Source organism: Gymnodraco acuticeps, unplaced genomic scaffold (genome assembly GCF_902827175.1).
Source record: "Gymnodraco acuticeps unplaced genomic scaffold, fGymAcu1.1, whole genome shotgun sequence".
Classification (NCBI taxonomy): Eukaryota; Metazoa; Chordata; class Actinopteri; order Perciformes; family Bathydraconidae; genus Gymnodraco; species Gymnodraco acuticeps.
In genome coordinates this window covers 1109837-1137798 of record NW_022990014.1, presented here as the reverse complement: position 1 = coordinate 1137798, position 27962 = coordinate 1109837, and the positions used below count along the sequence as shown (strand labels likewise).

Genomic DNA, 27962 nt, shown 5'->3' with positions numbered 1-27962 from the left:
TTTGTGTGCTATTAGACAGAAACCACCATGTGTCATAGTATGCTGTATCTTTTACATAGTATAGATTACATTTTTTAAGATTCATTGGTGGCTTCAACTTCAAGTGTTTTATATTGACATTCCTCACACATAAACATTCTTATCAAAGTGCTGCATCCTGGAGGAGTTGCTGTAGTCTGGAGGCGGCCTCTGGGTCACAGGCTTTGCCTGCCCTCTCGGGTAGGAGGAGATATGAGAAGCAGTACCTTTGTAGATATAGTTTGCCTGACTGCGGCTGTGAAGAGACAGAAAACAGATTCATCTACATAACTCAAACACCTACATGGCTCAACTAAATTGAATAATACATATATACTGTATGATGTTAACATTATTAATAACAGTTGGTGTTACCAAAACAAACCTCTTTGAACCTGCGATGGAGAAACAGAGCATGGTGCCCCCGAGGATACAGAGGATAGAACCTGACCAGCCAATGAAGAGAGCGGCTCCAAGTTCATACCTGCAGACAAACACTGATGCTTAATGATCATTAAAGTGGTTAAGTTACAATAAAACAGTCACTGGGTGTCAGACAGTTCTTACTTCTGTGCAACAAACATTGGGTCAAAAAACTCTGATGTAATCCGGTGAGCATAAAGGGAGCAAGATGAAAGTGAGCAGATGCCTAAAAAGAACAAGAAAGAAAAGTGAATGTAACTACATCCAAAAGGAAAAAGATACAGATATTCCATAGTAAATTTGCCCATACTTACCACTTAAAAGGAAATTTACACCAGCAAAGAAGGCAATCCTGGCTTTGTTTTTGTCGGTTCCTCCGATTTTGGTGCATTTCATTCCAATAAGAGCAAATGTGGAACCAAAAAATCCCAAACAAATGGCTGAAATCATCAGTCCTCTGCAAGCTTGGATGTAGCCTGAAAATTGAAAAAATGAAGGTCAACTCTGTGCAAAGTGTTCTTTGGTTTTGCATGTCCTCTACTTTCACAACGGCACACTGAAAGGTCAATGGGTTATTGAACTTGTAACCAATATACACATAAAGCAAGGAAAACTATTTGTCAAGTATCCCTAATTGTTTTCAGACACTTTGCGGTTACTCTTCTGGTATAAAATGTCCCATTCAGATGTGATTTTGAGGCGAAGATTACCTTGGAAGTTAACCCCTAAAACCAGTCAGCTGTGGAAGAAACCACCCGAGGTTCCTAGTAAATCTCCTTTATAGCTTTCAAGCCTCACAAACGGGGCTAAACATTGACATATTTGAAGGTAAATGAGTTGTTCCTTGAATAATAAGCCTTAGGGTATCTATTAGTCCCGAGTGGCAATGAGTTTCAACAAGTAGGAACTGAGGTTGAACACTTATATGGCACAGAAATCAGAAAATAAACCTCAACCTGATTGACCAGAAAAGGAAAACTAAAAATCAAATAAGAAAGGGAAAAATGGCCGACCATCCAGTGCCAGCATCGAGGCAAAGTCTTTGCAGTTGGAGACTCCAGTTGAATCGGTGACGCAGGTCTTCCAGAGATTCGACCAGTAGGTAGCTGTGGTGATAACTGTTCCATCAAGTGAAGAAACCTTCCAGTAGTCCGTCGGTAAGGTGGAGGAGACCAGCACCCAGCCCGAAGTGCTTAAAATATAGGCCAATATCTCCTGAAACATGCTGCTCTTTCTGCAGAGAGGACTCTTCCACTCTGCTGTGTGACGGCCAATTAGGTTAGTGAGACCTTCAATTGATTAATGGTTCCCTTGCTAGTAAAGCTTGTTAACAATGTAGCTAAACTCTGCACCAGTAAGTTCCATGGATCGGCTGTGATTGATAGTTAATGTGTTGTGGACTGTTATATTCTGTAGGAGGAGTTTGGCCTTAAACATCGACAAGTGGCCAATGGTCTATTTTCCTCCAGTGCACGTGACTGTGACTCGCTCTCATAGATGATGGGGACTGAATGTTCTGGATGTAGAAAGTATTGTGACGACATCAGAAATTACTTTTAAAATGTATTAATTGTTTGCTCTGTGTGATATTTTACTTAGGTGTAGTAGCAATACCGCTGTGTAGAATAACTGTGTCACAAGTAAATATATTTTTTTCAAAAGTATACATGTACAGAAGTACTAGCATTAAGGTATACTTAAAGTTGCAAAAGTTAAACTTATTATTTATGCATTATCGTGCTTAAAATAATAATAATACATGATATTTGTTGATTATATCTGGCATTAAACATGTGCATCTGAATCTTCACATATCTTTGATTATTTTGGGAATTAAATAAAAAACAGTTTCAAGAAGCCAAAGATACAGATCAAACATTTGCGATGGGTTACAGTACAGTGAATTTGACCCTTTGACATTTAACCTTGCACTGCCACCTTCGATTAATACTCAACGAGCGAACAGTTACTTCCTGAAGGACCTAAAATAGACACAGGATTTAGATAACCTATTAACAGCATGTCACTTACTACGGTGTCCCAGCATTTGGATGAAACAAGCTTTCTGTTACATTACAGAGACATGTGTTAATCAATGGAGGCAAGGCAAAGTTAAAAATATATGCTTTACAGATAAGAAGCAAACAAGAGGGAAATTAAGCAAAAAGGCTTTTTCTAATTTGAGAAGGAGCCCCATCTGGTGGCATTAGGCCATATTATTATAATGTATTTATTTCAACAAGGACCATGCATACAAATATATTAATCTCAGAAAAAACAAGATATGAATTACGCCAGATTATAGCTACTAGCTCATTTCCATCTGCAGTCGCAGGTACATAACAATCAACAAACACTAAAAACATTGCATAATCTCTATCACACAAACAATTATAAAACATGATTTAAGTACAGGTCAATAAAAGAATACATAGTACAGTGAAAATATAATATTACAATACAGTTACAATTAAAAAACTCAGATAATGTTGGCATGACTGGTTGCTTAATATACATGTTTTATTATTCATATAATGTTACTGTAAGCACACAACACTCTGTAATAGTTGTTTATTTTTTAAGGTATGCCGTAAAACAACATCTTCCTGGATTAAATGATTGTAAAGAGACATTTATATGAAGCACATTTTATCTTCAAATTAAGTTTTAAAGACAGGGAATTTGAATATTTTCAGCATATTGAAAGAAATACCAGAAAAGAAAAGAACAGAAAATGGGTTAAAACTATAAATTATATAAAACGATATAACTAGCTAAGCATTAAACTAATACAACTCCCTAACAAACTAGCAAAAAGAGTAACTTGTTGTGCATATCAAGGAATGTCTAATTATGGACAAAAATAACTAAATGCCTTCATTATCACGCATCAAGTGTCAAGTGGTGGAATGAGCTCCCCATTGAAATCAGGACAGCAGAAAGCCTGCACATCTTCCAGCGCAGACTGAAAACTCATCTCTTTCGACTCCACTTCGAGCGATAGAATTACTAACAAAGAACTGCTAACAAAGCACTTATATACTAATAAAGGACTGGCTTATCTAAAGCCAGTTGAGTAGCACTTGAAATGTTTGGCTCTATGAAACCTGATGTACTTATATGATTCTGTTTTCTTCAAGTTTGTGTCTTCCTGGTCGAATGTACTTATTGTAAGTCGCTTTGGATAAAAGCGTCAGCTAAATGCAATGTAATGTAAAAGTATGTGAATAAACAACATTACAAAAAAATTAAAGGATGCACAAAGTAAGTGAATTGTTTGAATGGAAAGCAGTCTGACAATTATTTCCTTCCTGACTGGTTTGTTACTGCCAACAACAGGTCTTTGAGTGTAAACTGTGACACAGACACTCCCAGATTGAAATGTCCAAAAAAGGATTAAACATTTGCTACAGTTAAGACCTGAGCCATAATCTGGAACTCTTTTTCTGCCTGAATTTAGTTTTTTCTAATCCTAAATTTGAATTAAAAAAGTAATAGATTGTGATTATATAAACAATCACCAGTAAAATATGTTGATCATTTCATTATGGAAACAGGTATAACTTGTTTTTGTCTTTTTTATTTTTTAACAGATATCTGTGACCAGCGACACAATCTGAGACTCAAGATTTAGATTACAGAGATAATCTGATTATTTCCCTAACAAATTGAAAGAAAAAGCTTTCAGAGCCATCCTCTACGAGAGATACTTAATAACGACCACTTAAAAATTATGTTTTTGATGAAAGTTTACTTATAAACCACTACTTAAAAATATACATTAGATTAATTTACACTGGGTCTAAATTCTGAATAAATGTTGCCAACAAATGAATGGTTCTCGATATAGCACATATTTGCCTGTGAAACAAAGGTGATACATTTGTCCCTGTAGCCAAAAATATCTAGTGTTAGGCATAAGGAACATTTCATAAAACCCCTCCACGGTATATCCCCTGCACCCGAGTGAGAAAAGACCAATATGTGGACGCCATGAAACTCGGACCCTTACCTTCCAGCTTGAAAATAGTATGATGCGGTCTGCAGTGCAGCGCTCCAATGGCATTTCCAGCACAGTTGTTCCAGAGACCCTGGAGCACCCAGGTGGCTGTGATGACTGAGGATGCTCGGCTGGTGGCCCTCCATTCGTTGGACACCGTGGCAGCGATAGTGGCCCCCAACCCGGCCAGGCCGCTGAGAAGAGCCATGATCTGCAAGCTTGACATTTGGAGCTTTACGATATGTTTAAAGTCTTTTAGCAGATTCAGGAAAATGAGAAGAAATAAAATGGCCCCAGGCAGGCAAATTACACTGTGGACATGTGTTTCATTGAGATCATTAACAAACAGGACATCTTTACCGTGTCTCTAGTGGTGAGGGATGGACACAGTCTGAAGGAAAAATGAGCTGTCAGTTATTCATTAAATGTTGGCAAGCAGTGTTTTAAATGCACGTTTTGGTCTAGAAATAAGGTCAAGTACCATATTAACATAACAAAAATAAAGGAGTAATCATTAATCCTCAAAAGAAGAAGAAATGTGACAAAGTCCAGTTACTGGTTCATCTATTTCTGGATAGGATTCAAGCAGTGGACTAATGATTGTCAGCTTATATGTAAACACATGTTGTTGTCACTCATGAGAGCATTGTTTTTTTAACCAAAAATAGAATAAGAAAAATAAAGCCACTAGTAAAAAGAGAGAGGAGAACAAAATCAGTTCAATTGTGTCGTCGACCTCAATAAATAAATATTACGTGAAACTAAGACAGTAGGAGTAGGTTAATATTTGAGAACAAATTAAGATCAAAAGTTTATTGGTAAACATTTCTAATTCAGTAAATTCAACAGAAATTGTTGTTAGGACCTTTAATGTAAACAAATCTTCATTTAGACACAAGGTTGTGAAAAATAACTCTCTATCTATGTCACTTTTCTAGGCCTACCTTCCTTGAAAAATAAATACATATGTATATCCTGAGACTGCTATCAGTCAACATTTTATATACACATATATCTGTAAAGCACAAAGAAGAAGAATAAGTGATTGCATGTTACTGAGTCATTACAGTCTTATTTTCTTCTAAACTATTTGAAGAATACATTTATTTTCTTCTTGATTCTTGCTTCAAAGATTCTCACACTTTTTTCTGGGAAATCCTTGAACCAAGTTATTGAAAATATTTTAATAACCTTGCTACTAGACTGGTATACTTTCCCCTTATTATTTAAGAAAAGTACTTAATATCAATAACATAGAGTAGTTGAAATGATCTCCAACGAAACAGGCTAACATCTAACACTAAATACAGGTGAGTTTTAAAATAAACTAAAACGCTTAAAAATGTAATAAAAACAATGAAATGAAATAATCTAGTTTAACAACAATCTATCACAAATCATATACACACTATCAGTATAATTCATGCATGAGGACTTCTACTTCTGATTAATTTCGGATGACATTTCACTTTATTTGTAGTACTTTTGTGTACATAATGACTGGGTAAGAAAGGACAAGAGTTCATGAAGGACTTTGAGAAGTGATGGAGACTTCAGTGAGCCAATCCTGAGGCGGTGGGCGGGGCTAAGCAGTGCCCCGCTCACCTGACTGCCAAGCCAGTGTGTCCATTAGTAATCCTGTCCTGGATGTCTGAGGGGATGACATTGGCAAGCATTGGAGTTCACAGCATCTGTTCTCTCAGGGTTGACCTCCTCTGAGTTTCTGTCGATATCCCCCCGCCACATAGCCTGAAGAGAAAGTCCTCAGGTCGCTTTTACTGGTGGGGGGCATGGAACAAGTGCGGAAGGAGGAGAAGGATAATCCGTTGGCTTCAGCTAATCTTCTCTCCAAGATTTTCTTCTGGTAAGAGAAGCGGCCTTCAGGAACAGCCGTGTTTGACATTAATTGAATGGAGAACTCTCCTGTGTGACTGTTTGTGGCAACTCAAAGGACTGGATGTGATAGCAGGTAGCTCAGCATCAGTCCATGCGTAAACATAACCTCACTGTTCCCTCCCACACACAGGAAAGAGCTCAGGCTTTAGGTACCTGTTTATTCCTATACAATTAAATGACAACAGGCAGGTCTGTGGAGTACTTCTAAAGTAGCATGACACATACAAAGTGGGTGAATATGTTTCAATAGTAAAGTAAAAAGTAGCTTTTACTAGCATTGATTACAAAAAGGAACATGAGAAACAGTAAATATTATATACTGTAATAACATTTGAGTAGTAAGCAAGTTTTGGAAGTTTGCAAAAAACGTTATTAATAAAGAAAAACATGGATTGCACTTGAATTATTTGTAACATCTGCTCTCTAGTATGACACCCCCTTAGTGTAACACCCACCATAAAAATAAACCACTTTCTTCCACCAATATCTTAATTTAAACAATTCAAAAATCCATACAGTGTTTTTGAGAATTGATTCAGTATTGCAAAACATAATATTGTGATACCCAGGTATTGATATCTTACACCTTTCATACAAACATACTACTTACATAAGGTACAGTAGCAATACAATTTATCTGTTCTGGTATTAAACAGTACCTTTATTTTCATGTTTTTTAATAAGGCTAGATCTAGGTGTCCATAGATTCTTTGAACAATATTTTCCATATTATATTTTAACTTCTGAGTATGCTTTCATTGACTTTCTCTCTAGTTGGCTTAACCCCTTGTTCAGAACTGGGTACAAGAGGAAGTTGGAGGAAGATGACATGTATAACGTTCTCCCAGAGGACGCATCAGAAACACTCGGGGAGGAGCTGCAAGGGTAAGATGTTTAGTAGAGTTTAGTTAATTATGTTCAAATACATATTTACTGTAATTTTTCCAAAGTACAAAGTAGCTAATACGATGGTTAGGTTTAGATTCTTGGAGTCCACAGTGATCTATTTCTACATGTACTATACATAAATTCTAGTGTCGTACTATATACACTGATTTGGGTTTAACACCTTTTACATTTCACAGGTACTGGAACAGAGAGGTTCAACGGGCGGCAAAAGATCTGCGCCCACCCAGACTTGAAAATGTTCTTGTACAGTGCTACTGGAGATCATACGCACTCATTGGAATTTACATCTTTATAGAGGTACAGTTACACACATCTACAGAAACAATACTGTTTTAAGACTTATGTTTCTCTCTTTAATTCAGCACTCTTCTGCTTTACATCTAATTTTCTATCAGGAAGTTATCAAAGTCATTCAGCCGTTGCTACTTGGGAACATAATTGAGTACTTTGAGAGAGAAGACCACACCGACAACACAGCTGCGGTCCATGAGGCCTACAGATCCGCTGCGGGCATCTCCTTGTCCTGCATCAGTCTGTCTGTTCTTCATCATCTCTATTTCTACCACGTCCAGCGAGTGGGCATGAAGATTCGTGTGGCCATGTGCCACATGATCTATCGGAAGGTCAGTCATTATGTGACACTAATGTATAATGTCATCGTCTGTCGTATTCCTTTGGTTCATATACATCAATTAACAACTTTGTTTTGCAAAGGCTCTTTGTCTTAACAGCAAAGCATTTGCCAAAACTACCACAGGACAAATTGTTAACCTCTTATCCAATGATGTCAACAAATTTGATGAGGTAATTATCTGAAAGTATGCTATGTTTATATTTTTTAACTCATATTTAATATCCAGTATGTCTAACCCATTCAATAATACATACCTTACCCCAATCCTTTGCTTTTCATCTTTTTCTTACAGGTAACCTTATATTTGCACTTTCTGTGGATCGGGCCTCTACAAGCTGCAACTGTGATATTATTGTTGATGTATGCTATTGGCCCATCATGCCTTGCGGGTATGGCTGTCTTCTTCATCCTGATGCCTGTACAGACAATGTTCGGACAGTTGTTCTCTAGTCTCAGGTTTGAAGTTATTACATTGTAGTTCAAATCAAGAAAATAATTGTTCATTTTACTGCGTGTGTTGTACTGGTGCCGTTGCTGCAATGTTTGTCTGTTGTTTTAGGGCTGACACAGCAGTCCTAACAGATGACAGAATACGGACAATGAATGAAGTCATCACTGGTATCCGTGTTATTAAAATGTATGGATGGGAGAAGCCTTTTGCTGCATTGGTGGATGAGGTCAGAAGGTACAGCCAAAAATAACCTGCTTTCCCTTTTATCAAAATAAATTAGAATCTAACATCCTATCCTCTTAATAACAAGCTCATTAAAGGCAAAGGCCTGTGTTAGCTTACAAAAAGGTGCATCATGTTTGTTAAACAGCTTTTACTAACAACAACTCCTGTTATTGTACAGAATGGAAATCTCCAAGATCATGAAAAGCTCCTATCTGCGCGGTCTGAACATGGCATCTTTCTTTGTGGCCAACAAGATCATCGTCTTCATCACCGTCTGCGTCTACGTCCTGACAGGAAACCAGCTGTCTGCCAGCAGAGTGTTCATGGCTGTTTCCCTCTACGGGGCGGTCAGACTCACCATCACGCTCTTCTTTCCTTTTGCTATAGAGAAGGTTTCTGAGTCTCTAATCAGCATTAAAAGAATTCAGGTAAATACACCACACACACAACCCTTATTGTACCCTGTGTGTGTTGAATACGGTCAATGTAAACTAGAGCTCTGAATGTGCTTCCTTCTTCTAAGACTTTTCTTCTGCTCGATGAAGTTGCTCCTCAGCACCTGGGGCTTCCCTTTTCAGACAAGAAGGACTGTTATGTGAAGATTCAGGACTTAATATGCTACTGGGATAAGGTGAGAATTATTGTGGGCAACATGTCTCCTTTCTATCTGTACATAGCTCATGTGCTACAATCCTTACAGCCCTCAAGTAAGGATAGAGAGTGTTGCTATGCAGATTGTGAAGCCTTGAGGACAAACTTGTGATTTTGAGGTATAAGTAGGCTTAATTCGACATTAACAGTCTGAATAGTTATTACATGACAGTTTCTGTTTATTTACAGATGCTAGAGGCTCCAACATTACAGAATGTGTCTTTCACAGTGGCACCAGGGCAGCTCGTGGCAGTAATCGGACCTGTTGGGGCTGGAAAGGTCAGGTCAGTTTTGTACTCTCAGGCTTATAGTCATGCTGCACATGTGACATGTCAAGTAACTTTGAAATAGTTTATTATATAAAGGTCAAAATGGTACTATTAGTACAGCATAGAGTCAGTGCTAGGTTTGACTTTTTTACCAGCAGTCGAATGCCATAAACAATTTCACTAGGGCTATTGGCTTATACTGATACAATGGAGACATTACATGTTTACATTTGTAAGAAATACAAATGAAATACCATGCTTTTACCATAAAGGAAAGCTTTTGTAGGATTGTATTGTAAGCATCTCGATCTAAAGCCAGGCTGTTTGATAGTTAGATTGTTTTCAGGCAGCACTATACATTATCTTCCTCAACTGAAATAACTGAAAAATACATACTTATTCACTTTATTACCGAGAATTAAACGAGAATAATAGGCCGCTCTTGTTTTTGTGTGGCAAATACGGAGCTAGTGCAATCGGATATTGGCTTGGCTTAACATAAAGACTCAAGAAAACACCTAGAAAAGTTATAAACATGTGGTCTGTTATTTCTTCTGTGTTTGTGCATGTCAGTCCTCACTCCTCAGTGTGGTTCTGGGAGAGCTGAGTCAGGAGAGTGGTGTGGTCAAGGTCAGAGGAAATCTTACATACACCTGTCAGCAGCCATGGATTTTACCTGGTACGATTCGAAGCAACATTCTTTTTGGGAAAGAGCTCAACCCCCAGAAGTATGAAAGAGTCCTGAGAGCCTGTGCCCTCAAGAGAGTGAGAATCACATGCCCTGCTGCATCTTCACACTCTGTAGTCTAGGTGTTAGTAAAGTTTAGTTGGAAGTGAGTTTCTTGTTAATGTGAATGACTGGTAAGGGTTGCATTTGCACCCTGTTCAGGACCTGGACTTGTTGCCAGGTGGGGACTTGGCACTGGTCGGGGACAGGGGGGCCAACCTCAGTGGAGGACAGAAGGCAAGGGTCAGCTTAGCAAGGTTTGCTATAAAAAATCAGCAATGCACATTTCTATTTGGTGTAAGTGATAAATAACGACAATAACCTGTGTTAATAATGTGTGTACTTTTAGAGCAGTGTATCAGGATGCAGATATCTACCTGCTGGATGACCCGCTCAGTGCTGTGGATGCTGAGGTGGGACGGCACCTCTTTGAAAAGTAAGTCTTGTTATTAACATCTCACCTAAGTCTTGTTATTAACATCTCAATATTATTGTCTATCACTCCAGTACAAATCAGTTGATCAGGTCTAAGTTATGGAAGTATGTCAGCACAAAATATATATATATCTTTAGGTGCATTTGTGGACTTTTGAGGAAGAAGCCTCGTATACTGGTTACTCACCAACTACAATATCTGAAGGCTGCGGACCAGATTGTTGTCTTAAAGCAGGTTTGTGTTGATGTTTGTGCTTGTTTATAATATACTGTATATAACATGTTAAAAAGGTGACCAGGTGGTGATAAAATATAAAAAATGTTATGCATTGAATCTGCATTTAGTACGTCTCCATGCATTCTTATATATGCTATTCAACTAGTTTAGATTATGATCACATGTGTGACAAGGTGTATACTTCTGTTAACAGTCACTGTATTATAGCATCACTTCGGCCTCATTTCAGTGCCTTTTTCCAGCTCAATTACTTTCTCAGTAACTACACAAGCAAAATGTATCTTTTAAGTAACAAACACTTACCCTCTCAGGTATTACAGGTTGCTTTAACAAGTTTAAGTTACCCTTAGGGCATCAACTAATTGGATCTGATGTCTTATGAATATGCCTTTCTTTGGTTGCTATCTTTGACTGTCTGTGGTTTGTAGCCAGGCACTCTGTAGTTCACAAGTTTTCTATTAAAACAAAAAAAGGATTTGATTTGATCTCTCAGTCTGACCCCTTCAAAGCTACATATAATCATCTCAATCAGTGTTGAAATAAAATACAACAGATATTGATGATGAATTGGTAGCAGCTTTTACCACAATTGTATTCATCAAAGGAAACAATACTTTCTGTGCAGTGTTCAAAGGTTAGACGCTTGATGTTTTATAAGTTAACAATATAATATTCAGAACTAGGTAATTCATTTGACTTCCATATGTTTCCTACGCTATATGTATTGTGACTCTCGTTATTTCAATACTTTCAACATTCAACACGTTTTTGTGAAAATACTATTATTCTCTTACTTAGAAATACATTTCATATATAAATGATGTGTCTGTGGGAGGACTTTCTTTTATATAAGAGTTTTGAAATTACATAGGATAAAAACGTACATAATTGTTTTGTAAGTTAAAAGTTTCATTTCCAGGGGTAAATCTTCCAACAGTAGCTGAAATGTTCCTCACATTTGTCTAAATTATGTTTATTTCTTCCATCATTATCAGGTCAGATGGTAGCACGGGAACCTACAGTGAGTTTGCAGGGCTCTGGACTCGACTTCACCTCCTTGTTGAAAGATGAAGAGGACCAGGAGGAGGACAGGAAGACCCCCATCCCTGGGACTCTCTCCCGCTTCCCCCATACACTCTCTGACAACTCAATATCCTCTAAGTCTTCCTTATCTTCCTCTCGGTGCTCTTTGATTAAGGCACCAGAACCAAACGAAGTGGTAAGTGTGTTGAATCATTCTTTAAAGTTGGCCATCATTTTCTTACTTACTTCATCAAACTTTAAAGGTCACCTATTATGCAAAATCCACTTTTTCATGTCTTTTATACATAAAACTGCGTAAAGACATCCTGAAAGTTTAGGGAAAAAAGATTTGCTCACCTTTTGTCCTGATCCATTTGTATAAAAACCTGTCTGAAAATGAGCTGATCAGATTTTGGCCACTTTATGATGTCATAACAATGTTTTGGCTTGTGTAACCATTAGCCAATAACCATCCAAGGTAACCCCCCCCCCCCCCACCTTATCACCTGAATCTCCTCCTAGAGCACTATTGTGTTCTTTTTAACCAAATATCTCTCAGAGGGGCGTGGGGAGTGGCTCCTTGTTTTCATCTAAAGTAACAGACACAGAATCAGCACTTTGGAAACAGGGCTGAAACAGAGGGGTTTATGGGATCCTACAATTATCTGTTTGGTATTTCGTGCCAAACACTTCAGAGACATGTTTTGTATATATCTGAGACCTTTCATATATTGATTAAAAACAGTATAATAGGGGACCTTTTAAGCATATGTGTATAGCAATCTTAATGTATGAAAAGGTTTTGTTGTGAGTTCTGGCAGCCACTAGAGGGCAGAAGGAGCTCACATTTCCCTGCTGCTCATTCGAGCCTGATCTTAAATGTTGCTCACTGACACTAGTGTCTATCTGAAGGTAGTGCAACCAACAGAGGAGGAGAGCCGCTCAGAAGGAAACATCGGCCTGCGTATGTATGTGAAGTATTTCAGGGCAGGCGCTAACTTTCTGGTCCTCTTCATCCTCATTTTACTCAATGTCCTAGCACATGTGAGTCCATTATTTCAATTCAATTTTTGTGTGTTCCATGAATTTTAGTAAAATACAACATATAATCGATCTAGTCATTTTTAGACAAAAGAGAATACTGTAATAAATTGTCTTGATGAATGTTAATTTTCATGTTTTTTGTGTTTCCTTTTAGATAACATTTGTCCTGCAGGACTGGTGGCTTGCATGCTGGTGAGATATTATTTATTTTACACCTTGTGAACACATATATGCTTGCAAGAATATCATGTATTGAAAGGCTAACTGACTATTTCCAGAGACTGTAAATGGTGGATGATTTGGTAGAAGAGGCTGAACCAAACAGTTTTTCTTGGTATTATCTGTCACTTGTTGAACTGACCTTGTGCTTCAGGATAGGAGGAATGTTCTGTTTAGTGCCTTCCTGTTGCAGCATTCTTTATTTGTTGTTGTTTATTTGTCCTTGTGGATTTTTGGTTCTTTTGTGGCTGTCTTGCAGGGCCTCTGAACAGAAGCACATCAATGTGACAGAGCCCCTCAAATGGCAGCCTCCCCGGCAGCTGGACCTTGACCTGTACCTAGGTGTTTACGCAGGTGAAGCTCACTGAGCGCACACTGCTTTTGTGTACTGTTGAGGCTCTAAATATGCCAGCCATTCAATGAACAGATCCACAGTTCTTTGGCTGTGGACCAAGGCCTTCAAGGCCCAGTGTATGTGTGCATGGGCCTCAGCTGTACAGGGAGATAGCAGTGCCTTTCTTCTTCTCTCCTGTTGGATTGCTCTGATTGTCTCCCTGTGATTCCTAGCCTCTTCACTCTATCAGGCTTTGTATTCACTGGGACAGTTTCAGCATTCAAGACAAAAATGAACATCATTTGGAAGGCAAAACTTAAGTGGAACACTCTGTCATTTCTTATGCCATTCAACATACAAAATAATGGAAACTTAAATGCATAGCTGACCTTGGAACAGGGTACAAGGGAAATATTTTAGTGTGTTGATGGATTTTTCTTCTGTGCTTTTGTCAGGTTTATAACAGCCACTTCAGTAGTGTTCGGCTTCCCTTCGCAGCTTGTCTTCTTTAATGTGTTGGTGAGCGCCGGCCCAAACCCTACACAACAGCATGTTTAACGCCCATCCTCCGGACCTCGGTACACTTTTTTGATATCAATCCAATTGGTAAGTGACTCTCATCAATACTGATTTATGTATTACAGGAATGAAAGGATGCTTTTGAGACGTTAACATCCTCTGGGGCCTAAGGTTGAGCTATTGTTCTAATGTCTCACCACTAGAGAGCAGACTGTTTACTTACTTTCTCGTCTTTCCATCCACTTTACAAATATCCACCTAACTTGGCCTTCAACTCCAAATGTTGTTATTGCTATTAGATATAAAAAGTACGATAACTTGTCTTTTCCAAATATAACAGTTTTCAGATTAAATGTAAAATTGTATACAATTCAAATATTTTATATTTTAATCATATTATTGGAATGTTTATGTCATTTCTATATATAAATAAAATGCATATCTGAAAATTAATCAGTATAACTATTATTATCTATAATTAATATAAATGCTGTACATTTAGTCACACATGCTTATAGATGGTGTTCTGTAAGTGGGATTTATAGGTTTTAATATCTATCTGAAGAAACTGGCAACACAAAAGTCGCTGCTGGGAAGTAATGCCTGTGTAACCAGGAAGCCAATTCAGTCAAAAAGCCTTGAGATATGACTTTATATATAGCCGTAATGTATTTACAAATGACTAAAGGGAGTGTTATCTTTTTTTATTGTGAGCTTGAACAAAAAGCAAACAATCATATTGAATAAATGCTGTTTGCACAAGATCTTGGTCAGTGTTGTGTTTGGACTATAGAGCTGTGTAAATACGGACGTATTTGTCTTGTGCGCATTATCAGAAATCTTCGATGTATTTCATTAGCTTTGTAGGCTGTAGCTGCTGGCTCAATGGAGTAGGCAGATGGACAAGATTTGGAAAGTGAGCAAACACTCCAACTCGCCTGACTTTACTCAGGGAGGGCTGCTAGTTTTCCTTTTGGCGTGTTTTTCACTACCATTTTAAATAGATACTAATACAACTGAGAGCGTATTCTCCTCTTGTAATTTCAGATTTATGGTGTTTTGCTATTCATTATTTTTAAAAAGGGGAAGTACTGTCACTACAATCTGTCATTCATATCCAAAGTCAACTGTCAAGTGGCCCACTTTGATAACTTAAATGTTTTGGAGCATGGTTCACCTGTCAGCAGATAATTACTCAGCCTAATCTCTTCATAGTGACATGCATGTACTACACAATCAGCTCGGGTGGGGAATTCTCAACAAGAAGGAAACTTGTTTCTGTATAATGAGTCATAATAAGCTGCTAACACAAGTCTAAATATGATTGAGGGTGTTCAGAGCTTGCGGTTTCTTCTCGCTTTAGAAGTGGGTGCAGCGACAAAGCTTCCCTTTGCATAGCTGTGTTTGGAGCAAACACCACAGGTCTTAATCTTTGGCTTTTGTTTTTACTGCTGCCGTTGTGTTAGGTATTGGACTACCTGGCAGCTTATCTGGGTGTGCCCTGCTTTGTAATCTATGCACGGGAGGAGAACAAATACTTTGAATAATGTAATAATCTGTTTAATAGTGCAGCAAAAGAGAGGCTTAACAGACAGTGCTATCTGATTGCTGTTGTGTGGCTATCAGTAACCATTGTATGTCCAGTCCAGTCATTACAGCTTGGCCTCTAGGCTGGCTAACAACACTGTGTGTCTGACTGCATATGTAGACAACTGTCCCAGAGAGGGGGTTTCTTTTGTCCTTTGTCCAGTCAACAGTAGATTAAGCATGACCGTGACATTTTTTTTGACAATATAAATGACTTTCACTGATTTACGTTTTTCATTTCTTCTCTCGCTCTGTATTTTTGACTCCTTTACTTGAGTGAAACCAAACAGAAAAGACCAGTAAAAAGCTGTTGTCAGCTCTGCCACTTTTCTCTCACTCTTCTTTGTTTCTTATCGCGCTGCTACTGTCTAAACCATTTATTCTTCTTTCACACAATAACCACTTCTCCATCACAACTGTTTCCACAACTACTTGTCTCATGCAATAAGTGTGAGCCATTTGTTGCTGTGTGCCTATGTGTTGTTAAGGATTTGACAACTGTTTATATGAGTAAGTGATAGGTGCACTGCTGCTGAACAGGCCCAGTGTTTGATAGCTGTCCACAGAGTGAAAGGTTACCATTTCAAGCATCACTGCACAAAGGTCTTATTTGTTATTCTGTGAATGTGGTTTATAACAATAGAGTACAGCAGTGGTGAATTATGATTGATGGAGAGGCATTGTAGCTCTTCTGTATCAGACACTGAATGCCTCTGCGCCATTTGAATCATGTGTTATCTTTTGTGTGGAAATAGTTGATTTCCAAGTTTTGTGATTAAACCTTTATATTTTGTAACGATAATATATGGTAGGAAGACATCCAGATGAGTTTGATAAAACTACGGACTGATTTTTGCTCTTCTATATGAATTTATATAATCTAATATATTCATGTTTCTACATTTTTTAAATATGTACAGCTGTTCTTCCAAATGTGATCCAGTTAGAGCAGCAGAGACAGCAGTGGATGTGTTGAGCTGATGTTGATCCCTGTAATTTAGTGTCATTGAGTGGGCTAATCCCCTCAGAGACTGCAGGCCAGGGCTTCAGCTCATCGGCACAGTCAAGGAGTGGAGTTTCAGTCTACACACACATACACGCACGCATGCACACACACACACACACACACACACACACACACACACACACACACACACACACACACACACACACACACACACACACACACACACACACACACACACACACACACACACACACACACACACACACACACACACCACACACACCTTTACCGTCCCCCTTAGCATCGGCATATTGGGCCATCTCAGTGCCAGGTGTCGCTCAGTTGCTGTTGATGCAGGGAACATTAGATCCTCTGTAGTCAGTGAAGTGAGATTCTAATTGTGGTCTACAGAGGCTATGTTTTTAATGTCTGTATTTCAGGTCTTGGATGCAAGAGTGTTAAGAGCGAAGTCGAGGAAGTACTGCAGAGAGGATGATGATATCGAGGTGTGTAAATTGAATGTGGAGATGGAGCCGTGTGTGTGTGTGCAGTACGGCTGATAGGGCTCCCCCTCGCTCGGCACTTCCACTATTTAATTGCATGAAAGGGAAGCAGAGGAGATTGCAGGAGCCTGGCGGTGTGAGCGAAGAGAATGGATTTAGAATGTATTAGTATTGGCAGCAAGGCGCCGGCGGTGGGAGGCTGCCCCAGGCCCCGAGGCCCTCATGGAAGTGCAGGTGAGCTGTGCCACCTCCAGCCTTGGCAGCCCCCTCCCGGATTCCTTCATTATCACACTTGCCTGACTGAAAGGCCTTTCCAACTGCACTGGGCCCACACATGGAGCAGCTCTGAGTCGTCCCCTTATCTTGATGTTTACAGGGAACAGCGATTTGCCACACGCCCTGCTCCAGCCGGACCCCACTGTTCCACTTCTTTAACTGTGATTGGGGGCCCTGCTTTCCTAATATCTCCACCTAAGGGGCCACCTTAGTTGGGAGGGCTTGATATTTCCTGAGCCTGAAAAATGGTGCAAATCACCCCTGGAGTCTTAAACCATGAGAAATTGTTTGATAGTAATGCTGCTGATATCCTGAAACGTCTATACCCCTTTCTACACAATAGGTGATATTGTTGACAACCACCCATAGTGATTGAAGCCATTGTCCCATGCCGATCTTACCTCATAGGCATTTCCATGCAGTGAATGTCTTTGTGTAACTGCATCACTGTAATGTATCCCCTCTATAGTCTGCGGTGGATGGAGAAGGCCTTTACTTCATCCCCTCTGAAACTCTCTGTTAACTGAGCCGCTTGTCAAACAGCTGATAGCTGACTGATGTTTTCTGTTTTAACACCCTCTAACCATGGTATGATGTAACCCAGAGAAACCTATCCTCTTCTTGCTGGCATTGTTTGTCAGATATGCATGAATTTAGGTCATCTATGGCTTAGACAGTAAAATTACATAAAATATTATTGGATCTTCCGCAAACACAGTTTGACAAATACTCCCCCCATTCCCAGACATAAGCAGCGATCTTCTACACTAGTATAGTAGCAGCTCTACCCCCTTGCATGAACCCTCCCCTCAGGATGTATGTATGCTAAAGGGGCACTCACACTGTGAATAAGATTAGTCTGCCTCCAAGTGTACAACATGCTTACGCCACTTGACTTTGAATCAGTACTGATTTGGAGCATTGCTGGATTGTTGCGGGGAATAATGCTCTGGCTGGGTTTATGCAATGGATGTTATGGGGAGCCCGGCCTCGTCTGCATGCATGTTTTTTAGGCGGGAGCCGCATTTTGGATAAAGCTGTAAGCTGCTTATGGCCGTGGAGAGAGGTGATTACAGGGCCCACCTCCATAAGACTGACTGGGAGGCTCCGAGGCAAGTTTTAGGTCAGTGGTGCCATGGCTCCACTCCACCACGCCTCCAGAGTGCCATTCTGCCACATTCTGCCAATGTGCCGCTCAGCCATTTCCTCTCTTGGTCCCGTGACAAGTCCCACCCTGTTACATAGCCTATTCTGTAACCATGGATAAACACTTCCGCGTGCTTGCAGGGATAGTTTCACTTTATCATGATTGTTACGCTAAATACTGTATGCGAGTGCTGCTTTATTTATATTCTCTTCAACTGATATTGTTTGCCTTAATCACCAAGAGAGACAATGGGTTGCTTAATAGCTGTATCAAACATTATGACACCATTTGGGAGTTGTTTTGACAGTGAATATACATTAAACTACGCACAATACTGTATATCTACTAGTTGTTGTGGCGCTGTACAATAGCTGCCCACTCCTGAGTACTAGACTCCTGGTACTAGGATGTGTTAAATGCAGAGAACACATTTCACTGTGTGTGCTGTGCTCTGTGACCATTAAAGAGGGTTTCATCCCTCCAATATCTTCTATTTTACCTGTAGCCATTTTTCCTATTGTGGCACTGCAGGCACTGCTCTGGTACTTCTTGTCTGCCTCTGAGTCTGAGTTCTTCCTTCAGGGACAGAGATAGAGAATGCCTTTCGTATTGCCTGCCTTTAGAAGTGTAGCCTAGGGATTTACTTTCACTGACCCTGCTGTAAACATTGTGGGAAAGCAACTGGAGTGTAATCTTATGCTACTGTGGGATCAGAATAGGGGAGCAGAGTTACTAACATGGTCCAATAAAGGACTGCCACAGCACCTGCGAAGCACCAGACCAAAATAATGACACCTGAGCAGATTGGAGGCAACTCAATTAACGTCACTGACACTGCCAGTCAGAACATAAAGGCAGGTACACAGCTTCTGTTGCCCTTTTGTTTCCAAACAAAAGGTTCCCTTGTGTATTCAGCCAAGAGTAGGGCAGTCTTTATGAAATGCTAGACAAATAATGATTCATTGTTTACTCTAGATAGGCCTGTGTTTTTCATCTGATATCACACTCTGTGTATAAGCTATTTTCTATTAAGTTGGAAGGGACTTTGGTAACAATTGCTCAATAGTCAAGTGAGTACAAGGACATTGAAACTGACTAAATATCGTTATCAGTGGATAACAGGGAAATTCCCAAAGGATAAACAATATTAGCATTTGATGCAGATTTTATTTCTAATTTCTATCTGCATATTAAATTGCACAATACAGTTATATATCTTGAATGTCCCCTCACACTACAAAATACATTACATAATCTTATTTTTCTCCAATAATTCAGATGTACAAAGGCTACACTTTATAACCAATAAAAGAATACTCTGCTCTCAATTGTGGGATTCTATCTTACATACAGTATATCCACTCTAATGTCTTATAATCTGGACCTTTTGCGTTGTGTTGTTTTCCAGGAAGAATCCTCAACAGGTTTTCGAAGGACATCGGTTACCTGGACTCTCTGCTCCCATGGACGTTTGTGGACTTTATCCAGGTGAGTCTCACCTCGGCAGGTTTGGTCGCTGGCGCTGCAGCATGGGAAGGCCATTTCATGCCTGGCTAAACCTGCTTTGTGGTCCGGGTCCCCTAATCTGGAAACAATTACTGTAGGATTACCCGCCAGCGCGGCCCAGCGCCTGCACAGATTTAATAAAAGTGTGCACATAGGCTAAGGGCGTGGCTCCCACAGTGTGACACAACAGAAGCGGCATCTTCAGAGAATGTGTTTGGGGAGTAAGCAAGTGATTGGGAGAGAGAAAGGTACCAAAGAGGAAATAAAGGCCGCAGGATGATGGGGATGATGTGGAGAAAAACAGTGGGTATGCGGGGAGGGGGGTAACGAGGATGATGAGTTGAGTGGCAAAGAGAAGAAGTGTGAGCAGCAGGCGTGCGATGTGTTCGCAGGAGTGAACCTGGAAGCGTGGTAGAGAGGAAAGGGGGACAGGTCAGTTGGAACAGATCCAGAGTGGGACTTGCCCCTCTCAGCGCAATTCACCTACAGTAATGCTCTACAGTCTTCAGGCCTGGTAGCCAAGGGCCACCCTGGTGCATAACCAGGTAAGGTTACCAAATGCCACCCTGCCACCGTGACAGCCATCTCCCACGAAAGCCTGCGGAGATGAGCCAGCTCATGCACCTAGCACCACAAAGACGGGAATGTTCGCTGCACAATTCGAGGTAGAGGAGCAGGCGTGGCTCTTTGGTTAGGGCCAAAGAATAGAACAAAGGCGTGCTGAAAACGAATCCCCCCTCCACAATGCCTGAGTGATGTTTGTGGCAGATACCCATCTCACAGTAGACAAAAGCCATCTTAAATGCTGAAAGCACAAAAGATCATATGCACAAAAGCTTTTTGTCTGCTATAGTTTCCCTCATTTTGATAATAAGCTGAATAATGGCTGGGGTAAAATAATAAGTTTGTAGAAGGCGCATAGCTCCTGAAAGGAAGACAGTGAAAGTAGCTTATGTCATAATACAGACTTGTATTGCACATATGTACTCACTGTACTTCAAGTATGACTTGAACAGTATAAGATATTACCTGCTTTTTCTTGGAATATAAGAGACATTACTATGTTGTAGTGCATTGTAGTGAAGAATAGCTTTTAGTAACTTAAGGGCAAACTTTCAATAAGACAGGATGTTCTGATTGTTTCTGCTGGTCTTTTGTGGTGAGCAAGTGGGAAGTGATTGTGACTTAGGACAAAGGTGGCATCCTTTTAACAGAATACTTTCGTTTGTACTCTGCTCTTGTTTGCAGGTGTCTTTCATGGAGCGGTCTTTAATGCTTTCAGGAAGGACGATTTTCACTCTTTTTATCAAAGTATTAGCCGTGCAGAAAAGCTGCTGATCCTGACTATTGTTGCTCATTCGCAGAGGGACAGTTCCCCATAGTCATTGTTTAAATGGTTGTCAGGGGGGAATAAAGTGAAACTTCATAAACAATGCCCTAACTGGTTTATCTTTCTCTATGGGGAGATGCCACTTCTGTGCAGGGATTTGCACCAGAGCCTCCACCTTTTTGGTGGAGCAAGGCCTTCAGCCTCTCAGCACTGCCCCCATACCCGCCTGACAAGGGGATTCCCTCTAGCTGGGTGAACCTGGTTACACCCCATAACCCTATTTTTTTCACAGGTCTCATTAGTAGTAATTTGGTGTATGGAGGAAAAGGCTTTTTCTCTTTTTCTCTTTATGGTCATGGGACAAAGACAGAAATGTCAATTAAAAACACCTCTGGCTTCGGGGACTGCCTGCTTTTGTGTAGACTTGACCTTTAAATCCTGGGTTGCCATTATTTTCACAGAGGGGTCAGAGGAGGAGGGCAAGACAATAAGGGGTGAGTTCAGTGGTCTTTCAGTGAAGGATTTTGTGTGAAGGCTCTTGACCAAGTCACAACACTTACTGTGAGGTCCATAGCTACTTTCACAGTTGTTCTTAACCATCCACGCAAATTCAGTTTGTCAGCATGTGTATGTAAGACACCAGCTGAAAGCTACTCTCATTTAAGTGGGACTTAGCCTGGTCTCTGCATTGTTTATGGCATATAAACATGCATAAACAGTAGCTCATAAATCAATTGTACAGCAGTAAAACCTACAGTCATCTCGAGAAAAGATATAACACTTTATAGTGCGTGTGAGAAGAAGAGGTAGTGCGTGGTATACAGACACAAACCTAGCACCAGGACACACACACAAACACACAGCAAAGGTGGCTATTGTCTAAAAACACTGGCGGGTGGATCGCTGTGTGAGTCTGTATATTGTGGCACATTGTGTGTCAGGCCTTTTCAGCGGCTTTGTGGGATATGAGAACTGCTGACGTAACCGTGAGTGCTGTAGGATGGGATTTCACTTGCTTTCTCTGGTTCTTTACCACGCGGGTGACAGAAGAAGTGAAGAATGCTCTGGCTCCAGGCGTTACACAGGTTAGCCTGAGAAACACAGAAGATGGTCCTGTGCAGAAATATATACATGTAGGCTGTAAATCCCCCTTTGACCATTGTTTTATGACATTGCAATTGTCTTCATGCACAAGTAAAAAAACTACAAGTGACACAGAAAGGGGATAAGTCTAAAGAGGAACTATGTTAATTATTCTATGTACTTATTTGTCAAATTAGATTGTTTTGATTACACAACAAAACAGCATTGTGTTTTGTCTGCTTATGGGTGTGTCTAACCAGCCACTCAGAAATACCACACATGGTCATTTGATGGCGAGCATTGGCCAGCAATATAGCATTCAATGTGGGTATGTGTGGTCTCCCATGATGCTGCGGTCCAGCACCTTAGCTTCTCTGACTCAGACATACAGGGTGCTTTGAGCCTGGGAACTTAACAAACAAAGTCCCATCTACTAATCTACACTCTCACCTCATGTCAATATGACAAACCTAATGAATTCTGTGCATTCTGCCAACTACTTTTGTTTTGGTGAATTGCTGTTTCTTTGCACATTTGAAAATGTTTGTGTTGTTTTTAACAGAGAGAGAGAAAAGAGCAGTGGCTGAATGAATGCATTTGCTGGACACAAGTGATTTATAGTTGAGAGAAAGGGAGAGAGAGTGAGTGAGTGAGAGACCGCATTTCAAAGCCTTTCTCTTATTTCCAAAATGGGGTTGGAAATCAGCAGCTTGACTGAGCCCAAATAAGTGACTTCTTTTACCTTTTCACAGCACACAAAGGCCTAATCCTAGGACTACTTGAGCCACCAATGTAGACAGCGACTGAGACCACCACAGTATGTGTCAGACCCTCCTCACCACACACAAAACACATTGACTGCAGCTTTATGAAGTGAAAATGGCCCAGAAAGGGAAAATGTGAGGGAGGTTTCCACAGTCATTTCTCCCAAAGAAAGGGCATGGCATCTGGGCATTTAATGCTAAAATAAAGCCCAAAGACAGAGTAGAATGGATTGGGTCTCTTCTTTTGTTCCAGAGCCCGAGTGGAACAGCCCTTTTTTGTTTCAGTACCACTGACCCCTGCAACTTATTGTGCAGCTCTGTCAGGGAAAAGTGTGGAGAGAAAAAAAATTCCAGCGATGACAGAGGACTTATTTTGAGGAATTTTCTTTGCAATGCTTTCCCCTCATTTCCTGTTTTGTTTGCTCTCTTTTTTGTTTCACAGTGGCAAATATTGCACACAGTCAGTAAATAAAGGGAGGATGAATAAGGCGTTGTAAAAAGCATACTGATTCTTTGTGTCCGGAGGGATGTTTAATTAAAGGCAAGTGTTTATTTTCTGCTGCCGAACAACAGTCGCTATCATTGCCGAACACAAATATAGCAATTAACTTCAATTTTCTGCATTTTCTCGGACATCAAAGAGCTGATAGAATCATTGAGAAAATAAAGCAATTAAGGTCAGCAGAGATCTCAATGGTCTTTGGACACAGCAGTGCGCCCACTGTGCTCGAATGACTGAATCACATGCGTGCAGAAGCTTTCTTTTCTTGCTTAAGAGCAATTAGCGCTAATTCTTTATTTAAACAGTTTGTACACAAAACCTTTCATCCTTTTATCCACTTTTATGTGCAGCGGGATGTGGCTTTGGGAGTTTTCTGTTCCTGTGTGGTTTCATAAGAGATATGGATGTGGTCCGGGGGGGTGAGGTGTACGCTTGTTGGATCACTTATCTGAGTCATCTGTGTGTAGTGTGGGTGGGGGGCCACGGTGTTCCTGATGCGGACATGATAAGCGGCAGACCACGCAAATGGGTCACATCAAACGGGGCCCTGACGACAGAGGGCCCTGGGGAGCAGGAGGAGGCAAGACTCCTATCTTAGGGTTCCTGTTCCTCCTCTGTTGCCTCAGATGACCCCACTGTCAGATAAGCCTGTCTCGGACCACCGTGGCCCCTCACTGAAATGCGCCCAATTAGAATTTAAATAACCCAATCTGCAAACCTGAATGAGCAGTGTCGCTGTGTCACCAAAGAGCAGCAGGAGAGTGAAAGAAAAACAGTTAATTTGATAAGACATTTGTTCAGTTAATATTTGATCCCCTCAAGGGAAGGCTGGATAACATGCAATAATGGCTCGTGTGTCACCATCTCACTTTGCAGTCTGGTAGCCTTCCATCAAGGCTAAGATTGAAACTTATGTACTGTGAAATTCTTGGGATCAGTTGTGCTCAGTAGCCTCCACTCACTGTTTGATTGTGTGGGCTCCACTACAGCAATGGTTAGACTAGTAATACCCTCTTATCTGAACTGCAAATGGAATTGAGTAGCTTTTCATCAGGAAACAACACTGAAAGTGATCATGCCTAAATGTGTGCTTAAGTGGCAGATAACATCCGTAATTAAGGTGCTAAATTAAATTTTCATCTCTCTGGGCTAGTCTGACACCAATGAAGGTAACAGCACGATCTTAATCTCCACGTATTAGGATTCATCTTTTAGGATGTGTTTAATTTCAGGGTGTGAGGTTTCAGTTTTATCATGTACTGTATCAATCGAATATGAAATATTTAACACAGTATACCTTTCAGTTAAGAAGAAACCGTGTCTCAAATGTTCACTGGTGGAAGGAGTATTTCCTTCATTAATTTAAGAAAAAAATATTCTTCACAAAGTAAACAAACAAACTTGAAAGATCGGCATTACATGTCCTAGTCAATTAAAAGCATGGACATACTATCAGGAAGATGTAGGCCCCTTAGTATCAAAAGTACAACTACTACCAAATGACCAATGTGACTGATATGTTATTGCTATTATATACAAATATAAAACAAGTTGTAAAAAAACATTTGCCAGTAAAATGTACTAAAGCAGAAGTATATAATTGCTTAAAATGGAAACACTTAAGATGATATACAGTATACTATCATATATATATATCTGTTGATTCCCCAGTCCCAAGTTCATCATTAAAGTATCAATCTATATATCTATCCATCTAAAAGTATAAGGACCTCAAAATTCACTTAGGTACTGTACAATGGAGAATATTAACCACAGGTGGGCTTTGGTAATAATTTCTATATAATCATATTGATGTTTTTATCAGATTCCGTTTCTAAACAGAGTGCTTTGGTGTCGTCACACTCACTGCCTCCTATCCTGCTCAGGCAGCTCTGGTATCCTGGTCTAGATGTGTCACAGAGCCATTAACGTGGGTGATGAGTCACTGTGTTGTTGAGGGCTGTGTGGTTACAGTGTGATGTATCAGACACCCACAGTGTGGTTCCCAGAGCCCTCTGCCAGTCACTGTGGCCCGGGCTGTTGGCTGGCTGCTCTGCCAGGGAGGCTTAAAGGCCAGAAGTGTTGAAGGGAGGGCCCAAGGGAGCCAGGGATATGAGCTGCAGTGGCCAAGTGGTAAATTCTCACCTGCTACTAAGTGAGAATTAGCGCTGTGGTGGTTTTCCTTTCACACTGTGAGTCACATAACCTCAGTCCCACAACCTGCTGTTACCTTTCTGTGTGTCTGTGATGGTCTCACACTCATACAACTGAAAGAGTTTATCTTGTTTAGCCTAAATAAATAGTTTTGCTTCCCTGGTGGTAGCCACCACAGCAGCAGTGGAGCTGTTGACTCTGTTGCTATTTGTTTAGTATTGTTCTCCTTTCTATTTATCTTTCTGTCCCAGGTATTTCTCCAAGTCATTGGAGTGATTGCAGTAGCTGCCATCATCATCCCCTGGATCCTTGTTCCTGTTGCTCCACTTCTTGCTGGCTTCCTGTTTCTGCGATGCTACTTCCTTCAGACCTCCAGAGACATCAAGCGCCTAGAGTCTACCAGTAATTCTTTTTTTTGTTGTTGGTGGGGTGGGCATGTCCATTTGTGGTAAGAGACAAAAGCCGACTGCAGGAATGCTAATAGACCATTGAAGAAAGCCATGGTCATTAGCATAAAGGCTAAAGGTGGCGGCGGCCTATGGCTCGGCCACACGCAGTTTCCTCAAGAGACGGGAGTTCATGACATCACATACAATGGGAAAAATGCCAAGTGGGCATGACTAGGCCATTGCGGGCTTTAGTTCGTCTATTTTATTCTGGGCTGAGAGCCCAAATGCACATTGGCCAACAGGTTCCATCATCTTAAAGAACAAAAGTTCTAATAAAAAGCCCAGAGGAAACATTTAGGTTTTGTCTGTGGTTTTGTGAGCCTAACAAATAGAAACAAAAGACCACTCTATTGCAACCTTTCTCTAAATCAAAACTCTTTGACACGAGGGGCGTTTTAAATGTTTATGATTGACGCAGTTCGTATTTTGCAATTTATAACCAGCTCACATTTTCTTTGTCTACGCCTTCTGAAGGAGAACATATTAAGAAGAGAACCTTAAAAACACCAAGTAGATTATAATATAATAACTTAATTAGAAATACAGTTTATTACAACACAGAAGCAGTCAGTTATAAAAGCATGATGAATTAAAGAAAATATGTTTTATGTTTTTAGTATATAATAGTCAATGCATTTGTGTTGGAAAAGGTTGTTGTTGAATATAGATAGTTGATTTTACAGATGCATGTTTGTTTAAAAGCTAAAACATGTGGTACGTATATATATATTATCTTTCAGCTCGGAGCCCCGTATTCTCCCACCTTTCTTCATCTCTCCAAGGCCTGAGCACCATTCGTGCCTTCAAAATTCAGGAGAGGTTTCAGCAAATGTTTGATGAATATCAAGATCTTCACTCTGGTGAGAATAAAACATTTCATCATACCTATAGAAAGCCATTCATACTAATTATGGTTATTATTTGTATGTATCAGCAATATTTAGCTCTAGAGATTACATTGTGTGTATATTTTCAACAGAGGCCTGGTTTTTATTCCTGACCACTTCTCGCTGGTTTGCCGTGCGTCTTGATGGAATTTGCTCAATTTTTGTGAGCATCACTGCTTTTGGCTGCATTTACCTCAGGGATGGTACTGTATGGGTTTTGATAAACAACGAGACATTATTATTTACATGTGAGTCTTTATTAGTGAAACTGTAATGATAAGTGACTGCATGACTGTGTGACTGCATGTTTGCTTTTTTTTTCTCTGATACTACAGGATTAGAACCGGGTGCAGTGGGTCTGGCTTTATCTTATGCAGTGACACTTACAGGCATGTTCCAGTGGGGTGTCAGACAGAGTGCAGAGATCGAGAACATGGTGAGACTTTGAACTGCAGGTTATATTTTCAGTGGATCATGTAATGGAATTTTTTTGTATTATTCCCAACATTTAACAACAAATCACAATACAAGTTCTTGGCCCATCAATTCAAAATGGCCGATCAGACCAAGGGGTGACCAAAATTACATATTACCACCTAAAGTTCAATCATAGCAAAACAGGAAAGATAATATTTCAGTATAGATATTCTAACGATCAAACAAAAGAGGGAACATAAAACTAATACAAACTGATACAACTAAAATAAATTACCAATATATCTCATCTAGAAAATCCCCTATGATGTGACAGCCACTTGGTACATTCTGATTGGCCACTTCCTGTATTTAAGT

At 40.1% G+C, this 27962-nt stretch overlaps 2 protein-coding genes across 2 annotated transcripts in view; one reads left to right on the top strand and one right to left on the bottom strand.

The window, feature by feature from the left end:
• Positions 1-25: 25 nt before the first annotated feature.
• Positions 26-1815, bottom strand: LOC117544433 (claudin-10-like). Its single transcript, XM_034213443.1, has 5 exons — positions 1455-1815; positions 756-917; positions 586-667; positions 404-502; positions 26-274 (listed from the first exon to the last, which is right to left on the bottom strand). Exons 1-5 carry the CDS (start codon positions 1663-1665, stop codon positions 124-126), a joined length of 705 nt encoding a protein of 234 aa, XP_034069334.1. The 5' UTR covers positions 1666-1815; the 3' UTR covers positions 26-123.
• A 4402-nt stretch (positions 1816-6217) lies between these two features.
• LOC117544369 (multidrug resistance-associated protein 4-like) overlaps positions 6218-27962 on the top strand; it is a 36735-nt gene continuing 14990 nt past the window's right edge. The window contains 26 exon segments of the mRNA XM_034213338.1: positions 6218-6305; positions 7112-7222; positions 7423-7543; positions 7642-7869; positions 7961-8050; positions 8173-8336; positions 8440-8565; positions 8735-8984; positions 9080-9187; positions 9397-9486; positions 10050-10241; positions 10366-10460; positions 10553-10639; positions 10777-10879; positions 11877-12095; positions 12812-12943; positions 13098-13135; positions 13422-13517; positions 13955-14024; positions 14026-14058; positions 14060-14102; positions 19904-19983; positions 26086-26236; positions 27024-27143; positions 27263-27373; positions 27506-27606. Of these exon segments, the coding sequence (XP_034069229.1) occupies positions 6232-6305; positions 7112-7222; positions 7423-7543; positions 7642-7869; positions 7961-8050; positions 8173-8336; positions 8440-8565; positions 8735-8984; positions 9080-9187; positions 9397-9486; positions 10050-10241; positions 10366-10460; positions 10553-10639; positions 10777-10879; positions 11877-12095; positions 12812-12943; positions 13098-13135; positions 13422-13517; positions 13955-14024; positions 14026-14058; positions 14060-14102; positions 19904-19983; positions 26086-26236; positions 27024-27143; positions 27263-27373; positions 27506-27606 (3033 nt within the window). The 5' untranslated portion in view covers positions 6218-6231.

Bases quoted from the DNA above. Each gene is read 5' to 3' on its own strand.
- LOC117544433 (XM_034213443.1), bottom strand. From the start codon at position 1,665: ATGTTTCAGGAGATATTGGCCTATATTTTAAGCACTTCGGGCTGGGTG. The intron at 668-755 runs GTAAGTATGGGC...TGTTCTTTTTAG, and splicing joins TGTAAATTTCCTTTTAAGTG to GCATCTGCTCACTTTCATCT. The intron at 275-403 runs GTTTGTTTTGGT...GTCTCTTCACAG, and splicing joins TCCATCGCAGGTTCAAAGAG to CCGCAGTCAGGCAAACTATA.